Source organism: Solanum stenotomum, chromosome 1, assembly GCF_019186545.1.
Source record: "Solanum stenotomum isolate F172 chromosome 1, ASM1918654v1, whole genome shotgun sequence".
Lineage (NCBI taxonomy): Eukaryota > Viridiplantae > Streptophyta > Magnoliopsida > Solanales > Solanaceae > Solanum > Solanum stenotomum.
The window spans coordinates 24,941,753-24,956,492 of record NC_064282.1 but is presented as its reverse complement, the minus strand read 5'-3'; the positions used below and the strand labels follow the sequence as shown (position 1 = coordinate 24,956,492).

At 34.7% G+C, this 14,740-nt stretch overlaps 2 protein-coding genes across 3 annotated transcripts in view; one reads left to right on the top strand and one right to left on the bottom strand.

Annotated features, from left to right (window-relative positions):
- Positions 1-4,067, top strand: part of LOC125853199 (uncharacterized) — a 170,963-nt gene extending 166,896 nt beyond the window's left edge. Inside the window, exons 2-8 of one of the 2 annotated variants that reach the window (XM_049532873.1) lie at positions 1,419-1,596; positions 1,729-1,800; positions 2,448-2,533; positions 2,929-3,085; positions 3,487-3,567; positions 3,693-3,788; positions 3,897-4,067. In XM_049532873.1, coding sequence (XP_049388830.1) covers positions 1,441-1,596; positions 1,729-1,800; positions 2,448-2,533; positions 2,929-3,085; positions 3,487-3,567; positions 3,693-3,788; positions 3,897-3,938 — 690 coding nt within the window. In that variant the 5' untranslated portion in view covers positions 1,419-1,440 and the 3' untranslated portion in view covers positions 3,939-4,067. Of the gene's footprint in view, positions 1-1,375; positions 1,597-1,728; positions 1,801-2,447; positions 2,534-2,928; positions 3,086-3,486; positions 3,568-3,692; positions 3,789-3,896 lie in introns of those variants that run through there. The other variant, XM_049532872.1, reaches the window with a different exon arrangement.
- Positions 4,068-4,408: 341 nt separating this feature from the next.
- LOC125853167 (DNA mismatch repair protein MSH6) lies at positions 4,409-14,326 on the bottom strand. Its single transcript, XM_049532842.1, has 21 exons — positions 13,320-14,326; positions 12,627-12,720; positions 12,398-12,500; positions 12,261-12,314; positions 12,055-12,129; positions 11,670-11,738; positions 11,480-11,563; positions 11,186-11,380; positions 9,697-10,247; positions 9,494-9,623; positions 9,073-9,164; positions 8,793-8,971; positions 8,517-8,719; positions 8,336-8,437; positions 7,515-7,677; positions 6,338-6,627; positions 6,128-6,265; positions 5,600-5,679; positions 5,376-5,475; positions 4,979-5,108; positions 4,409-4,820 (listed from the first exon to the last, which is right to left on the bottom strand). Exons 1-21 carry the CDS (start codon positions 14,167-14,169, stop codon positions 4,582-4,584), a joined length of 3,921 nt encoding a protein of 1,306 aa, XP_049388799.1. The 5' UTR covers positions 14,170-14,326; the 3' UTR covers positions 4,409-4,581.
- Positions 14,327-14,740: the final 414 nt, after the last annotated feature.

Here is a 14,740-nt window from a genome sequence, read left to right as displayed (position 1 = left end):
GATCCTTAATTTTATTAAATAAATGTTTAATTTATCTTTGTTATAGGAATCAATGAGTGAGGGAGAAGGTGGGTTGGTAAGTTAGTTTGTGGAAAAGATATAATAATGCTTTAAAGTGGGTAAACTAACTTTAATTTTCTCCTTCTTAAGCTAAACTAGATTAATGATCGCTTATCAATGCTTACTTATATAAATTAATTTCTATTAAATCAGTAAGAAAAAGTATCTTTAATTATATATACGTACGTACGTACATAAATTTAAAAATTTGAATAAAAAGGCAGCGCACCAAATGCTAACGTTAGTAATAATTGAATTTATGCTGCTTCAATTATCCCCTAACAAGAAATTCAATTAATCCGTTAATATGATTTAGACATTAAAATTATCGATTGTTTCAATTAAACACTTGAACACATGAAAATTTTTTTCATATTAGATATAATCTGTTCAAAATTTGATTTTTTTTTTGTGCGTCTATTCAAATGCTCAGTACGTAGATGAGTAGTTAATCAAATATGTCACATTCTTTTATTATACGAATTAGCAGAGACGAATCTAAGAATTCTAGAATATGTGTGTACCACTAAAAAAAGGTAGAATTTTTTTTTTAATATTTAGTGGGAATTGATCCCTAATCTTTTAGGTAAATAACTCAACTTTTAATCAAGTACATCATTTAATTTTCTCATAGCATGAGTGCCAACTTATAATATTATAGCAAATTCAAAAAATAAATTCATAAAATATGTAATTTTACAGAGACACGACGGACCCACGTGCCCCATATTCTTACCTATAAAAATTCGCCACTAATAGTAAAAACTCAAACATGTTTCAATTAAAAATGATGTGTATAATAACAGACAATAACACATCTTTATTGATTTAACTCATTTATGTAATAAGCATTTACGATCACATAATCCTTCAGAATTTGAATAAAAAATATCTAATAAAAATATTTTATTATATAATAAATGCTTAATTGAAATAATCTATAGTTCAATCATTAAAATGAAAGATAGTGACAAGTATGAGGGGGGACAGGTCAATGTATTAAAGCCAAAATAAAATTAGAGTCTGCATTTATGAATTATGATGGATAATTGCTTAATCATAGAGGTGGAAAAAGAAAAAAATAAATAGTCTAATTTATTTAATATTTTATTTTTTATTTTTCGAAGATTCTAAAAAGATTTAATTTAATTTCTTTAAACGCGTATTGATTATGTCCAAGTACAAGTTGTACCTATGAAGTTAGATTCATTTGAAAATTCCAAACAAGGGCAATCTCGGAATTTCACACTCCATCTTCTTTTGCATATTTATATAAACTCTGTGAAGACTCCAAAGAAATGAAGAAAACAGAGAAAGAAAGGAAAGAACAAAAAAAAAAACATTCAAAGAGATAATAATTATTTTTTTAAAAAAAAGATTATGAAAAGCAAAACTCAGATGGGAGAAGTGATAATATATGTTGATGATTATGAATTTTTCTCTTCTTCAACATATTTATGTAGAATTTGTCATGACGAAGAATTCGAAAGCTGTAAAAAATTAGAAGCTCCATGTGCATGTTCTGGAACTGTAAAGGTAATTATTAGTTAATTGATTATCATTTAAATTAGCTTCTGGTGATTAAGTCTAATTTTCAGCTGTTTAATTTGGTTTTTAATTTTTTCCAGTGATCAGATATATTTGAATTAATTTTTTGTTTTAATACAGTTTGCGCACAGGGATTGTATCCAAAAATGGTGTAATGAAAAGGGAAACACAATCTGCGAAATTTGTTTACAGGTAACAAACAAATTCTCTGTTTTTTTTTTTCGATAAGAAAAAATTAATCTGAAACCATTTTGATTGTTTTTTTTCCCTCCTCGATTCATCCTTTTTCTTCTCCACTCGAACCCACAATTTTGGAATTAAGAGCCAGAAAGTGCTTATTATCGGAGCAATTCCGTGGTTTAAGGTTGCTTCCTCTGTTTTTTTTCTCTCTACAGAAATGGGTGTGGGTAGCAGTTCTTTTTACAGAACAAAATAAACTATTTTTTTTAAAAAAAAAATATTAGTAATTTTTGTATAGTTAATAATCGTGTCACATAAAATAGAACGTTTTGAATAAGAAAAAGGCTAAGAGACAATAGATAATTCACATATGACAGCAATTAGAACACGCTTTCTTTTTAATATTACAGAACACGAAAAATATTAAGTAGATATTATCTACTTCTTGCTTATTCCTTGACGTTCAATTTAAGCCACGCAATGTTTCTATTAACTTTTTTAATTATCTAATTTATCTTTCTATTTAAACTGTTCATGCATTATCTTTCAAGAGTTTAACTAATTTTATACATGTAATATTATTAGACATTAATTTTTTTTAAATATGTATATAAATTGAATTTAATTTTAAATGTGTTTCTTCTCTTTTAACGTTGCAGAAATTTGAACCAGGATATACGGCTCCACCTCCTAAGAAGAAGGCCCACTTGGTTGATAATAATAATAATACAGCTGCAATTATTAGGTATTCCACCAATCCTTAAATTTGTTTTTTTTTTCAATTAAAAGTTGAAAAAAGGACCTTTTCATTTGGCACATTATAATTTTAGACAAGCTTTTGTTGTATTTTGTTTTAAGATAAAATATTGCATTTGTCTCCTTCATTGCACTTGAATAGACAGTTAATAATATTGTTTTCTCCGACATCGGATATAGTATGAAATTAATAGTACAAGTTTAATGAATTTAAGTTACATGCATTGGTAATATAAAAACTATCGTTGTGAATTTGTGATATTATGTTAGTTACTATTTTTACCAAGTAATCAATTTACTTATGGTTATCTTACTTGATTTTGTAAATATTTTTTTGCGCTATACAATGTGTTAATATGTTTGAAATAATGTTGCGATATACAGAGGAAGTGAAGAAGAAGATATAGAAAATGGAAGGGAAAGAGTAGAGTCGGATTCAGAATCAGAAGGAAGTGAAATGTTGGTGAGGAGTACTCAGTATTATGAATGCACACAAGCTGCTGATAGAAGCGCGTCTTGCTGTCGAACTATTGCTCTTATTGTAAGTACTTATTTAGAATTGAGACGTAGTAATTAGTCCTCTTTTTTTTGTTGTTTTACGTAACTAGTAACGAAATAAAGAAAGTTCAAATTTGAACAACATTAAATGGTTAAGATAGGAAATCTTGACTATTAAGTTGTGTTATTAGAAACGTAATTTACCATTTATTGACAACTCCAAAAACACATGTGGTTCATATTTTATTATTTATGAAAATTAAACCAACATTTAAGTTATTCACTTATACTTTATTCTTGCGATATGCACCCAAAAACAGCCAATTTTGGCTATCTTTCACATGCAGATATGCATTATGAACTAGTTCGTGATTCTGCGTGGATATTAATTAACTTAATTATCTTATTATTTTAATCATTAATATATATGATTTAATTTGGCAGTTCACAATTCTGCTTATGATGAGACATTTGTTAGAGGTGATGAATGGAGGAGCAAAAAACTATCCCTTTACACTTCCAACAGTAAGTGAACTAACTTTTTTTGATTATGATGTTTTTATGTAATAGATTAATAATTTGGTACCAACTTAACCTTTCATCACAACTACTTAGTACCTAACAACCTTATTTGTCTTATTATTTTGCAGTTGCTAATTATTAAATCCACTGGAATACTCTTGCCCATGTACATTATACTAATGTTAATCACAAGAATTCAGATTATCATTAGACATCATTATCTGGTAATCTTATATATATATTTTGTCAACTCAATCATTTTCAACCTCCTGTTCGTTAGCTTAGCTACATCAAAATACAATCTAAATGTTTTGTTTGTTTTGTTTGTTCAGGATTCAGAAGACAGGCTATCCAATTCTGACCAAGACAACTAATACAAGTGTTCAATTTGCATATTCTTTTTCATTAACAGTGTAATTTGTATTTCTAAGCATCGTACTGATGCTTATCTAATTGTTTTTTTTTCCATACACGTGGAGAGTAATTAAAAGTTTCACAAATCAGATTCCTTGGTTGTTAGTACATGATTATTTTATTGCTTCTTCTAACAAACAACTACTCCCAACTTACTGCTATTACTTAATAGCTTAGTAACAATGACAAGTACGAAAGAGAAATACTTGTATTTTTTAGGTAGGCCAACGACCCTGGACTTAACTACTCTCGAGATCCAAGTCATCTAGAAAAGAAGCCAACTTTCTAAAACAGTTAGATATTGCCAACAAACTAGGTTGTTTTGATTAGTTTATTATAAGGAGCTACAAACTAGATAAGACACAACCTATCCCCCCCCCCCAACCTCCATCATGCCAATTACTGTCTTTGATCATGTTGTGAAATAGAAAAAAAACCTTGGCACAATAGCATCATTTCTTTTGTAAATTCTAATAGCAACCTTGATCAAAGGGCTGACATGTTTCTATACAAAATTGGCAACTGAAAATAGTTGCAGTGTTCTCCAGAAATACTCTAGGAGTAAGCATGCACATTTAGGCACTGTACATTAAGATTGCTTTTTCAATTTTGTTCAAGGACTATTCTTGCTCTGTTCTGCAGTCCATTCAACTCACCAAGAATCACACCCTTGTTGTCGTCATATTTATTGTGTACGATCAAATTTATCAAATTTTGGAGCAGTGCTGCAGTCTTTCCTGTCAAATTCTCAGAAGGGTTTTCTTCAGATTGCTTATTGTGGCCATAAGTCTCAAGCGCCTCAGATTTTGCAGCAGCTCTCTGAAGCACATTTTCAGGAAGTCCTGAAAAGAGTGGAGATAAAAGAATGTGACTTAAAACAAGCTAAACCTGAAATAAATGGAGACCTAAGTTCATAGACTAAAGTTGCCATTCAACCCTCATTAGACCACAAAAGAGAGATCAAGTCAGACATACTTAGAAAAAGAATTAATAGACATACCAGCAAGCCGTGCAACATTGACACCATAACTTTTAGGACATGCACCTGGTGTCAACCTGTAAAGAAAAGTAACTTCCTCAAGACCTCCGGAACCTTTTCCAATTTGGCATGCCATATGGCACAGCGACACCTGCACAACCAAAAAAATTAGCATTCCAAATAAGTCATCTACTGAGCATAAATTTTAGCAGCTTAATAGTCTAAATCAAACAGCAAAAAGCTAATGAGCATCACCCAGAAGGCATCAGATTATTAGCCGTCTGAATCTAAATTCTGCTAGCTATTGGATGAAAATGTGCAGTCAAAATGCTTGATCCTTAAAGCAATGCAATCTTTTATGAAGCAATGCATATTAAATATGGCAATTCAAAGGGAAGTGAAAGATCAAAGACAGTACCCTGGAGTCTTTTTGATAGTCAATAGATAACCGATGATAGTGGGTAGAAAACATTCCTCGACATTGCACCTTGTGGACAAAGTGTTCGAGAACTGATTCACTGCCAACAGGGCCAGAAAACATAGTGATATTAGTGAAAATGATTTGAGCAAATAAGGCTGAGAGAATAAAATCCACATCATAACAAACAACCAATAATGTTTTTTTGTATAATTGGCACATACGCTATTGCTTGTCCATCAGAAGTAGCTGTACCACGGCCAAGTTCATCAAGCGCGACGAGTGAATTACGGCTTGCCATAGACTGCAATTATTAAGAAAACAAATGTTCCGATCACTTCATGGAGATGAGAGTGAAATTAATATCAACAACCCAATTATGATCTCCCCATTTTTGCTCTTAATAGTACCCATGTCTAAGACCATATTAGCAAACACCATAATATAAATCTATTATTAATTTTTTTTGTTGACATAATTCTCTTCCCTTCACTCTCAATTAAATAGAATTATATCTAACAAAACTGAATGGTAGTCAAGCAATTGATTACAGCATTTTAGTTGAAATTACTATCAACCACATTTTGCTCTTACTACCATCCTAAGCAAATACCATAATATAACTTGATTATTTATTTGTGTTTACATAATTCTCTCACTTTCACTCTCAGTCAAATGATATTATATCTAGCAAAACCAGATGGTAGTCGAGCAATAAATTGATAACAGCCTTTAAAATAATAAAACCTCACCAGCATTGAAGCAGTTTCCAAGAGTTCTGTCAAGAATGTACTCTGGCCTGCCATAATATGATCTTTGGCGCCCATTCTTACAAATATACGATCAACAGGTGATATGTCAAATGATGATGCTGGTACATCAGCTCCTACCTAAGAAGCATCAAGAGCTTTTAGCCATCAATAGATAAGAAAAACTCTAATTTTCTTCTGGAAATAACTCACCTGGGCCAAAATTACAGCCATGCAGACTTGGCGCAAAAGAGTTGATTTCCCTCCCATGTTAGGACCAGTGAGAAGGATAAAGCTGGCATTTGGAGGACCGCCAAGGGAAACATTGTTGGAAACAAAGGTTCCCTTATCTAGAGAATCGCTTCTAAGAACAGGATGTCCTAAATTTTCAGCGAGAAGAACTGGCACGTCATCTTGACTTGGCACCGACTTGATGTTTGGACGACATGTTGGTCCCTCATAGTAATCACTTGCAATTGACAAACTGATTAAAACATCCAATTCTGCAAAGAGATAGCCACATTTTGAACTTCATGAGCAAAAAGCTCTTTCTAAAGCAAGAGATAATAGTTATATTCAACACATAATGCTACTTGAAAAATGTTTGGACAGTGACTAATCTCTAGATTTTACTCTAATTTGAAGCCAAATGAGCACAGAACCAAGTTGTTTTTTAACTTAGAAATTGCTACAAAATAGGGAACCTCCCTCCAAGTTTGTTATAATTACAGAGACCTTTCTTCTTTTCTGGAAAGCCAATGCCCTTCTGGTAACTGTTTCTAATTATAAAATATAAGAAAGAGTAACTAATATAAAAAAACCCACCTTTTTTACCCTTATAAAAGAGGTAACCTTTTTATCTTTTCTTTCTATATCAGAATACACTACTATGGTTTTACTTATAGAGAAGAGACAAAGCAAAGAGAAACTTCATTTTGCACCTTTCTAGAGTTTTTATGTTCCTAGTACACTGTTCAGCTGGGGCAGAGTGCTTATATTGAGTGGACAGACTGACCAAGCTACAATAGACGAATGCCATCCTATTGCATCACAAAAGGGAGGACAAAGTAGGATCCAAAGAATGATGCATAGGTTTTCCAGCTCCAATTTTCTCAAGGAAAGAATACAATCAAATATGCATGAAAAGGAACATAGGTAACTTCCATGAAGCATCATGTAGCTGCCCAAAAGTATGCAGAGAAAACTGAGAAGCTGAAAGTAATTTTTCCACCATAAACAAGTAAGATATTTTTTCTTTCTGAAAGACTTTGACTAGATTCACCATTAAGCACTAATGATACTACCTGCTCCAAAATAGGTAAAGAAATAGGAGGAAAAGGGACTTAAGGGCAATATCTGATTCTATGTCCAAATTAAGGGTCAACAATACCTGCAGTAATACTAACTAATTCTCTCCACTTATTATGATGTTCACAAAACCGTCCTATCAACCTCCGCAAAATGCTTTTTAGCTTAGATTCCTTCTCTGAATCAGCATGTGAAAGCTCTCCAATTAATTTCTTTAAGACTGGATTCCAGTACCTGAAATAACCCTGCAGGCAAATAGAAGATCAGTAAAGGCACCTATTAAACCAGTTTCAGTACTTCTAAAAACAAAGCAAGTGCACAGCTACTGCTAACCAACAAACCAGGGAACTAGTCTACTACAAGGTGGTGATTTACTTGTTTAAATCTAGTACGAATACCAAATACACCACATAGTGAATTTCCTAGTATCATTCCTTTGAATTCTAGAATCGCCACAGTTTTCCAAAGATTAAAGGAATCTTCATGCCCTCATCCAACTCAATACAGATAACCACATAAAAGGAGATAATTAGTCACATATTTACTATGTTTGCAAGGAGGGATAATATAACTCACACAGAAACTAGAAACACTGCAACTGTTGTTAAGCAGCAGCATCAACTGCATGGATACACAGCTCAATAGAATAAAGAACATGGGCTAAACAATTTTATTTAAATTAGCAATCTTCTACAAAATGGTTTTGAATTCATCATCTATGTCGACTCGAAGCATCATTCTAAGAATAACAGGCACTGCATGCAACTAAGGAACCAGCTTTGAACTTTCTAAATCTCATCAGTAATAGGTAAACTCTGCTGTCGCATAGCAAGATATCTCATGAACACAATGTCTGACAATAAGCATGTTCAGCATTGGCCATGTAGAAGTACGCCTACTAACCTTTTTCGATGACTGTAATTCATACTCCTTTGGAATGCTCCTGCACAAACTTTCTGGTACTTCCAAAAGATATGCATCTTTTCCTATTGTCACGTAATCTATCTGCAACATTCACAAAATATTAAGTGGATCTGGATAACCTCCCCTATTGCTCAATAGGATTTTTAAACTATGTTCTTACTGATGAGTCTCCAAGCAGTTTCCTCTGTTCCTTTAAGTGCTTGGATAATTTAAGTTCAACCTCCTGAACTTGTTTACATGCAGCATCATACTCCTCATCAACCCCTTCATGAGGTATAATACGACCTGAGTTATTTGCTTCCACCCAATCAAAAGCATCCTTGAAATGCTTGAGAACTGAATCTACATCTGGAAGACCATTGCCTATAAATTAAAATAAACTGTCAGATGCGACCAGAATTTGCAGCATGATTAAATAATTCAATTTGAATATTACCAAGTGTTAATAGATGATGAAGTAGCTTTGAGTCTGTGTTTCCCAAGATCACCCCAAGTGAAGAGCATGCATGCACCATTGATTCACATCCACGTAAAGCTGATATGAACTCTTGCAGTTGTTTCTTTGCTGCATCCTCGTATAAAGTCACTTTATTTGCATTTCTTCCATTGGCTTCACTGAATCGATGCAAATTTAAGAGCAAAATACTTGAGCAATGACTACAGAAGAACTTGTAAAGAAAAAAAGATTGTCGAATCCGAGAATTGTCGATCTTCACCTGCTACCGAAGAGGCGTGCAAGCAACCGCTCCATATCAGGAAGCCTTGATAACTCCTTTCTAAACTCAAGAACAGAAGGTAGATTGATCCCCTAGAAAAGCATTAAGCACATTATACCATCTCATTTGTCAAAGCAGCTCCATTTAGAAGCTACCACTATACAACAGAAAATTATAAGGAGGAAAAAGGAAAGTCGATAGGCAAAAGGACAAGCAAATTTAGTTCAGTACAATTCTTGTGATCCTTCTTTATTAGATATACCCGACCTTTAGAAGTACCTACTTGATAGATGGATTAACATTTATCATCCTCCAGCCAAAAGGAATTAAATAATGCCACAAGCAAAGGACCACAAATCAAAAAGTGCAAAAGTTCACCATCAACAGTACAAACACTGAACCCTTAGGAACCTGAACGTACCTTTAATCCGGCTACAGCATCCTGACGTTCTCTAATGGATTCTGGACGATACAAGGGTCTTGCAAGCCATGATCTGAGCATCCTTTTCCCAAATGCTGTGATACAGTGGTTGATTTGAGCGTATAATGTCCTATATTAACGAATGAATCACCTCTAAGCTTGAAGACAAAATAATCAATAAAATGCAGTTAAGCTAAATATACCCTGAAGAATCTCCATTTCGACTGTTCTCAAATATCTCAAGATTCTCCAGTGCAGCTGCATCAAGAACCATATTCCATTTCTGAGTACCATCACAAAAACCAGAAAGGGGAAGTAGCTCAAATTTTGCAAATTTGAGCAGGGATTCATCCAGAAAAGCTTGCTTCAAGTAGTATAGCACTCCTCCAAGTGCTGAGAGTGCATAACTCCCGTTCCCACCAAGATTTATAAGCTCACATAAAACATCTGGTAGAAAGTTCCTTTCACCATCTTCCTCAGAGGCAGTGCTTTCATGTGTTGACATTTCATTTGGAGATGATGCTAGCAGTGACAAGCTCATGTTCCTATATACTCCCTTCACCTCACAAATTGTTCTCTCAGCATCCCAAAATTCAGAAAGAGGAACCAACTCATTCACTAGCGGATTTCGTGTGTGCCGCATCAGCACTCTCTCGGTCTCATGACTAAGCAATTTAGCAGGCTTTATTATTTCCACCGGTCTTAACTCAGAAAGTAGACAACACAACGCACTACAATCTGAATCATCCTCAAACTGTTAAAGAAATACATCAAATTACTAACATTTCATTTCGGTAAATGAAGATTAACCAATATAGAGATAGAATAGCATACAGGATGATAACAGGGTTCCTTACAAAACTAAGGATTTTTAAATAAATACAACTTTGGAAGCTTTGTTGTACCAAGGGTCCTTCAGTTTACTGGCAACAGAGAACCCCAGACAAGATTTTATCCAGAGTAGACAAGAACATTTATGGCAGACCTAATCACCTCACACATACTACTCTTGAATGTTCTTGCACGTATTTTCATGGCTAAACAAAACAAGCTGCTTCCAAACAAGCAGGTAATCACATTAAATTAACGCGCTGTCAACACAAAAGAAGAATTTTAGACAAGATCATTGATAAAGTAAATAAGGAAAAAGGTGATGCTTATGCTAGAAACCTAAATAGTGTATGGTGGGGTTAAGAGAGAGTGGAGAGGTTTGAGGAAAGGAAAGAGAACCAATTAATAAGGTTAGGAAGATGGGATGGCAAATCCAGGGAGCGAGCCAACTAATGCAGACACGAGATGGAGAAGGTGCCAAGTTGGTTGGAGAATATCAACATTATCACTGGTGGAACTTGGAATTAAAGATATGAAGGAAACTTCTGTTTAGTAGCATTCCAGTAAAGACTGTATTATAAACTATGGTGCTTTCCGTTCATTAATTGATTAGCCAGTTATATACCCTTAGCCTGTGAAGTGCACACATCACTATATGGGAAGGTTGATCAAAACTAATTCAGGTTCTAGTGAACATCTCATGAAGCTAATCAAGATTTGCAGAAAACTATCACCCACAGAAAGCAACCTTATAGAATCAGACTGATTGACAGCAATCATGCTACACATGACTAGCAACAAAATAGCACAAAACATTTTACCAATAAAACTAAATAAAATTCATAAGCTATTGCCCTGTACCTGTCCAATAATAATCTTGCCCGTGCTAATATCAACCATACAGACACCATAAGTACGCTTCCCCTGTTGGAATGCAGCAGTTAGAGAGCTTTCAGTCACTGCCATCAAATATGAAGCATCAGGGTTTGCCGCAAGCATTTCTCCCTCAGTTAATGTTCCTTTAGTGACTACTGCACATATTTCACGTCTGACAACCTGGAATGGGGTTTGATGCGTCAGCTACAGAAAGAACTGAGAAGGAAGTAAAATTGTCATCATTATGACTGCTTCAATCTTATGTAGCACAATAATGACCTTATCTTTAGATCCCATCTCTCTTCTACGATTCTCAAGCTGTTCAGGTGTCTCTGTTTGCTCAACCACAAGAACCCTATAACCCTGTTCCATCAAAACAACTCATAGTAAGATCCTTGCCATGAAAACACAGGCAATCAAACTAGCATCGGGAATATAACACGGATACTGAACATTGAGCGATTACAACCTTCCGAGCCAACTTCTCTACATTCATTGAGAAGTTCTTTTCTGGAAATCCACAATGTGGTTGCTCTCCCTGGAGACACAGGCAACAGTTAGCTATAAACTTTACTTCAAGATGCACAGAAACTTAAGAGTAAAATTGGAATATCCTATCGCAAGGAACAACCGAGAAGGTTCTACCTTAAAACGGGAAACATGCAATTTAGTCACAACATGATACAGAGCATAAACCACTCCCTTCCTGAACAGGAAAAGTAAAATGAAGCATAAAAGATGCATGCTTGGCTCGCTTCCTTTTCTCTTTTAGGCATATCTACACATTGATGACCAAATTGTTTTTCTCCTTTGTTATCTTTCATTTTTCTGTTGGGTGCATAAACTCAAGTTACCTTCATATACTGCAGATGAAGTTCCTGGGCTCCAACGTGTGCATCCATCTCATAAAGCTCATAGAATTTTCCCATCTGATTCATAATTCATGGAATACTTAAAATCATCATATAGAGGACAAGTTGAAGAAGAAGAGATGAAAAGGCTGCAAAACAACTTCAATGGCAAAAAGATTGAGCCTTCAATAAGCTGCCACCATCATTACCTTAAAAAACAGAACTTTATCCATGTGCTTCGACTTGAACTCCCACCATTGTCTCTGAGCATCATTTACACCATTTAAGTACTCACTCTGATAGGGAAAAGAATTCCAAAGATATATAACCAGGAGAATCCAATTACCTGACCACCAGTTAAACCTTTTAAGAAATTAGGAGGTAGGTAGATAGTCCTTGGATCATAATTGGCGTCGCCTGGGGACCTTCTATTTGCATCCTTTCTATCTCTGTTTCAGCACACAAGAAAAATTCAGAAATAGGCCATAGCAAGCAAAATGGTAAAACATCACCCATTTCCACCTAGATCAAATAAAACAAAACAAAAAGTGAACAGATCTTGCTGGAGTACTTACTTCCCAAGGAATGGGAATTTCTGTGTTTCACGTTGTCCAAATCTATCTGCTGCACCACACAGCAATACATTGTCATTGTTGGATACCTTGGCACCTGCAGGGCAACAGAGCCACCTCGATTTTATTTCCTAAGACATTTAAGCATTAAATTTTTCTTGTAAACCCTAACACCTAGGTATGAAATTTTAAATTAATACGGTAACAAACTGCAACATTGAAAGTTATTGACCAATTAGGCAACCTTGTTCCCGCCTTACTACAAGTTCACATTTTCATTTGGATCCAACCACATATAGTCCAGATTTCCCCCCTTCATTTTTGTTCTTTTGACAAGTGGAAGTTCTCTCATTTCCAATCTTCCCCTTCTAGTGTGTTTCTTTTTGGATTGTTTCACACTTTCCTCACAAGAATGACCATCTTTGGTAAGAACAGCAAACAATTCTTTTTGGCTCAATACAAAGTCAAAGAGTCATAATAAGTCATACATATTTGGGAAAATGATACTCATGGTTTAATATGCTCATGTGAAAGGAAAAATAAACATTCATAGCAGGGCCACTGTAAATAGGAAGCAGATAATTAAAATGACAGTTATTATCATAGTACAACACCATAACCGCCAAGTGTTCTAGAGTAATCAACAAGTAAACTGAACTTAATAGGAACACAAAAGATGCAGGTTCAATCACTTACAATCTTCATTGGTCGCCACAGACTCTTTTCCATTTACTCCAATCACAGCAGAGTGCATTTTGCTATCAGCACTCGTATCTGCAACAGGCTTGCTCTTCTTGCTCGAACTCGGAGTTAACTTCTCCCCTTCAGGAGTTTTCCTCTTCCTCGCCACCACCTTGCTCCCACTCACTTTCCGACTTTTAGGTCCAACAACATCATCATCTTCTTCCTCAATCTCCAAATCCATATCCTCGGAAGCATCCTCACCTTCAGACACTTGTTTAGCAGCATCCTTTCCCCAATCTTCATCCTCAGAATCATCCTCAACACTCTTTAAATCCTCCAATTTCTCTTCCTCCTCCTCTTCCACCACCGAAGATCTCCGCAACCGCCTCAACTTCCTCACAGGTGCCTTCACCCATTCAATTTTTTCTTCAGCTAAATCAATCATTTCCTCATCACCATCATCATACTTAACCAAATGCTCACCAGAACTACTGTCAAAAGACTTCACACAGCCTTCATACCATATTTTATCCAACGGCCAGTAAACCTTAACTCTTTTGTCCACTACCTCTTGTCCATATGATGGCTTAAGGTCAACAACGGCTGAAATAGGCACAGTAATCTTCCGCTTTGCGTTTAGAGGAGAAGGAGTCGTAGGACTAGCACAAGGACTGGTACTAGGACTAAGATTAGGTTTACGTTTAGTATTAGGGTTAGGGTTAGATTTTTCTGGAATTTGTTTGGGGAGAAGAGGTGAAGGAGAAGAAGAAGACGAGAGGGTTTTGGAGAAAAAAGAAGTGATTTGGCTCTGTTGATTGACTAGCGGTGATCTGCCATTGCTGGAGCGGCGAGAAGAAGCCATTTGTGGCAATGTAGAAGCAAATAGTGGAATGAGTGAGAAGAGTAATGAAGTGAACTATATATATATATGTATTGCTTCTCCCAATGGCGGGAAGAGTGAACGTTGAGTGCCACAGTTGGCGGGAAGCTTCTCTAAGCACTTCTTACTGCTTCATTAGAGACTGCATATGTTTTTTTTTTTTTTGAGGGAAAGGTTTAGTCATTCTTATAGTGTCTTGCTTTTGTTTATTGTATGTAAGATTATTGCGTTTGGATCATATTTTACTGGAGTTGTGACACATTGAATTAATGGACTTTAAATACAAATACAAGATATTGAATGAAAAATAAAATAAAAATACATCAAAGGAAGAGGTCACCACATTTCGTTAGCTCCATTTTTTTTTTGAAAAATCACTTGGGGTTCATTTGGTTTGCAAATAAGTTAAATCGTGTCTATAATATGATTATTTAAATTTTAATGATTAAAAAAATTATTTTTAGTAAGCTTCTTTTTTAAAAAATAATAGTATAAAATGTGTGTATGATTTTATATATATAACATATAAATGATACCTTTTTAAATTAAAAAA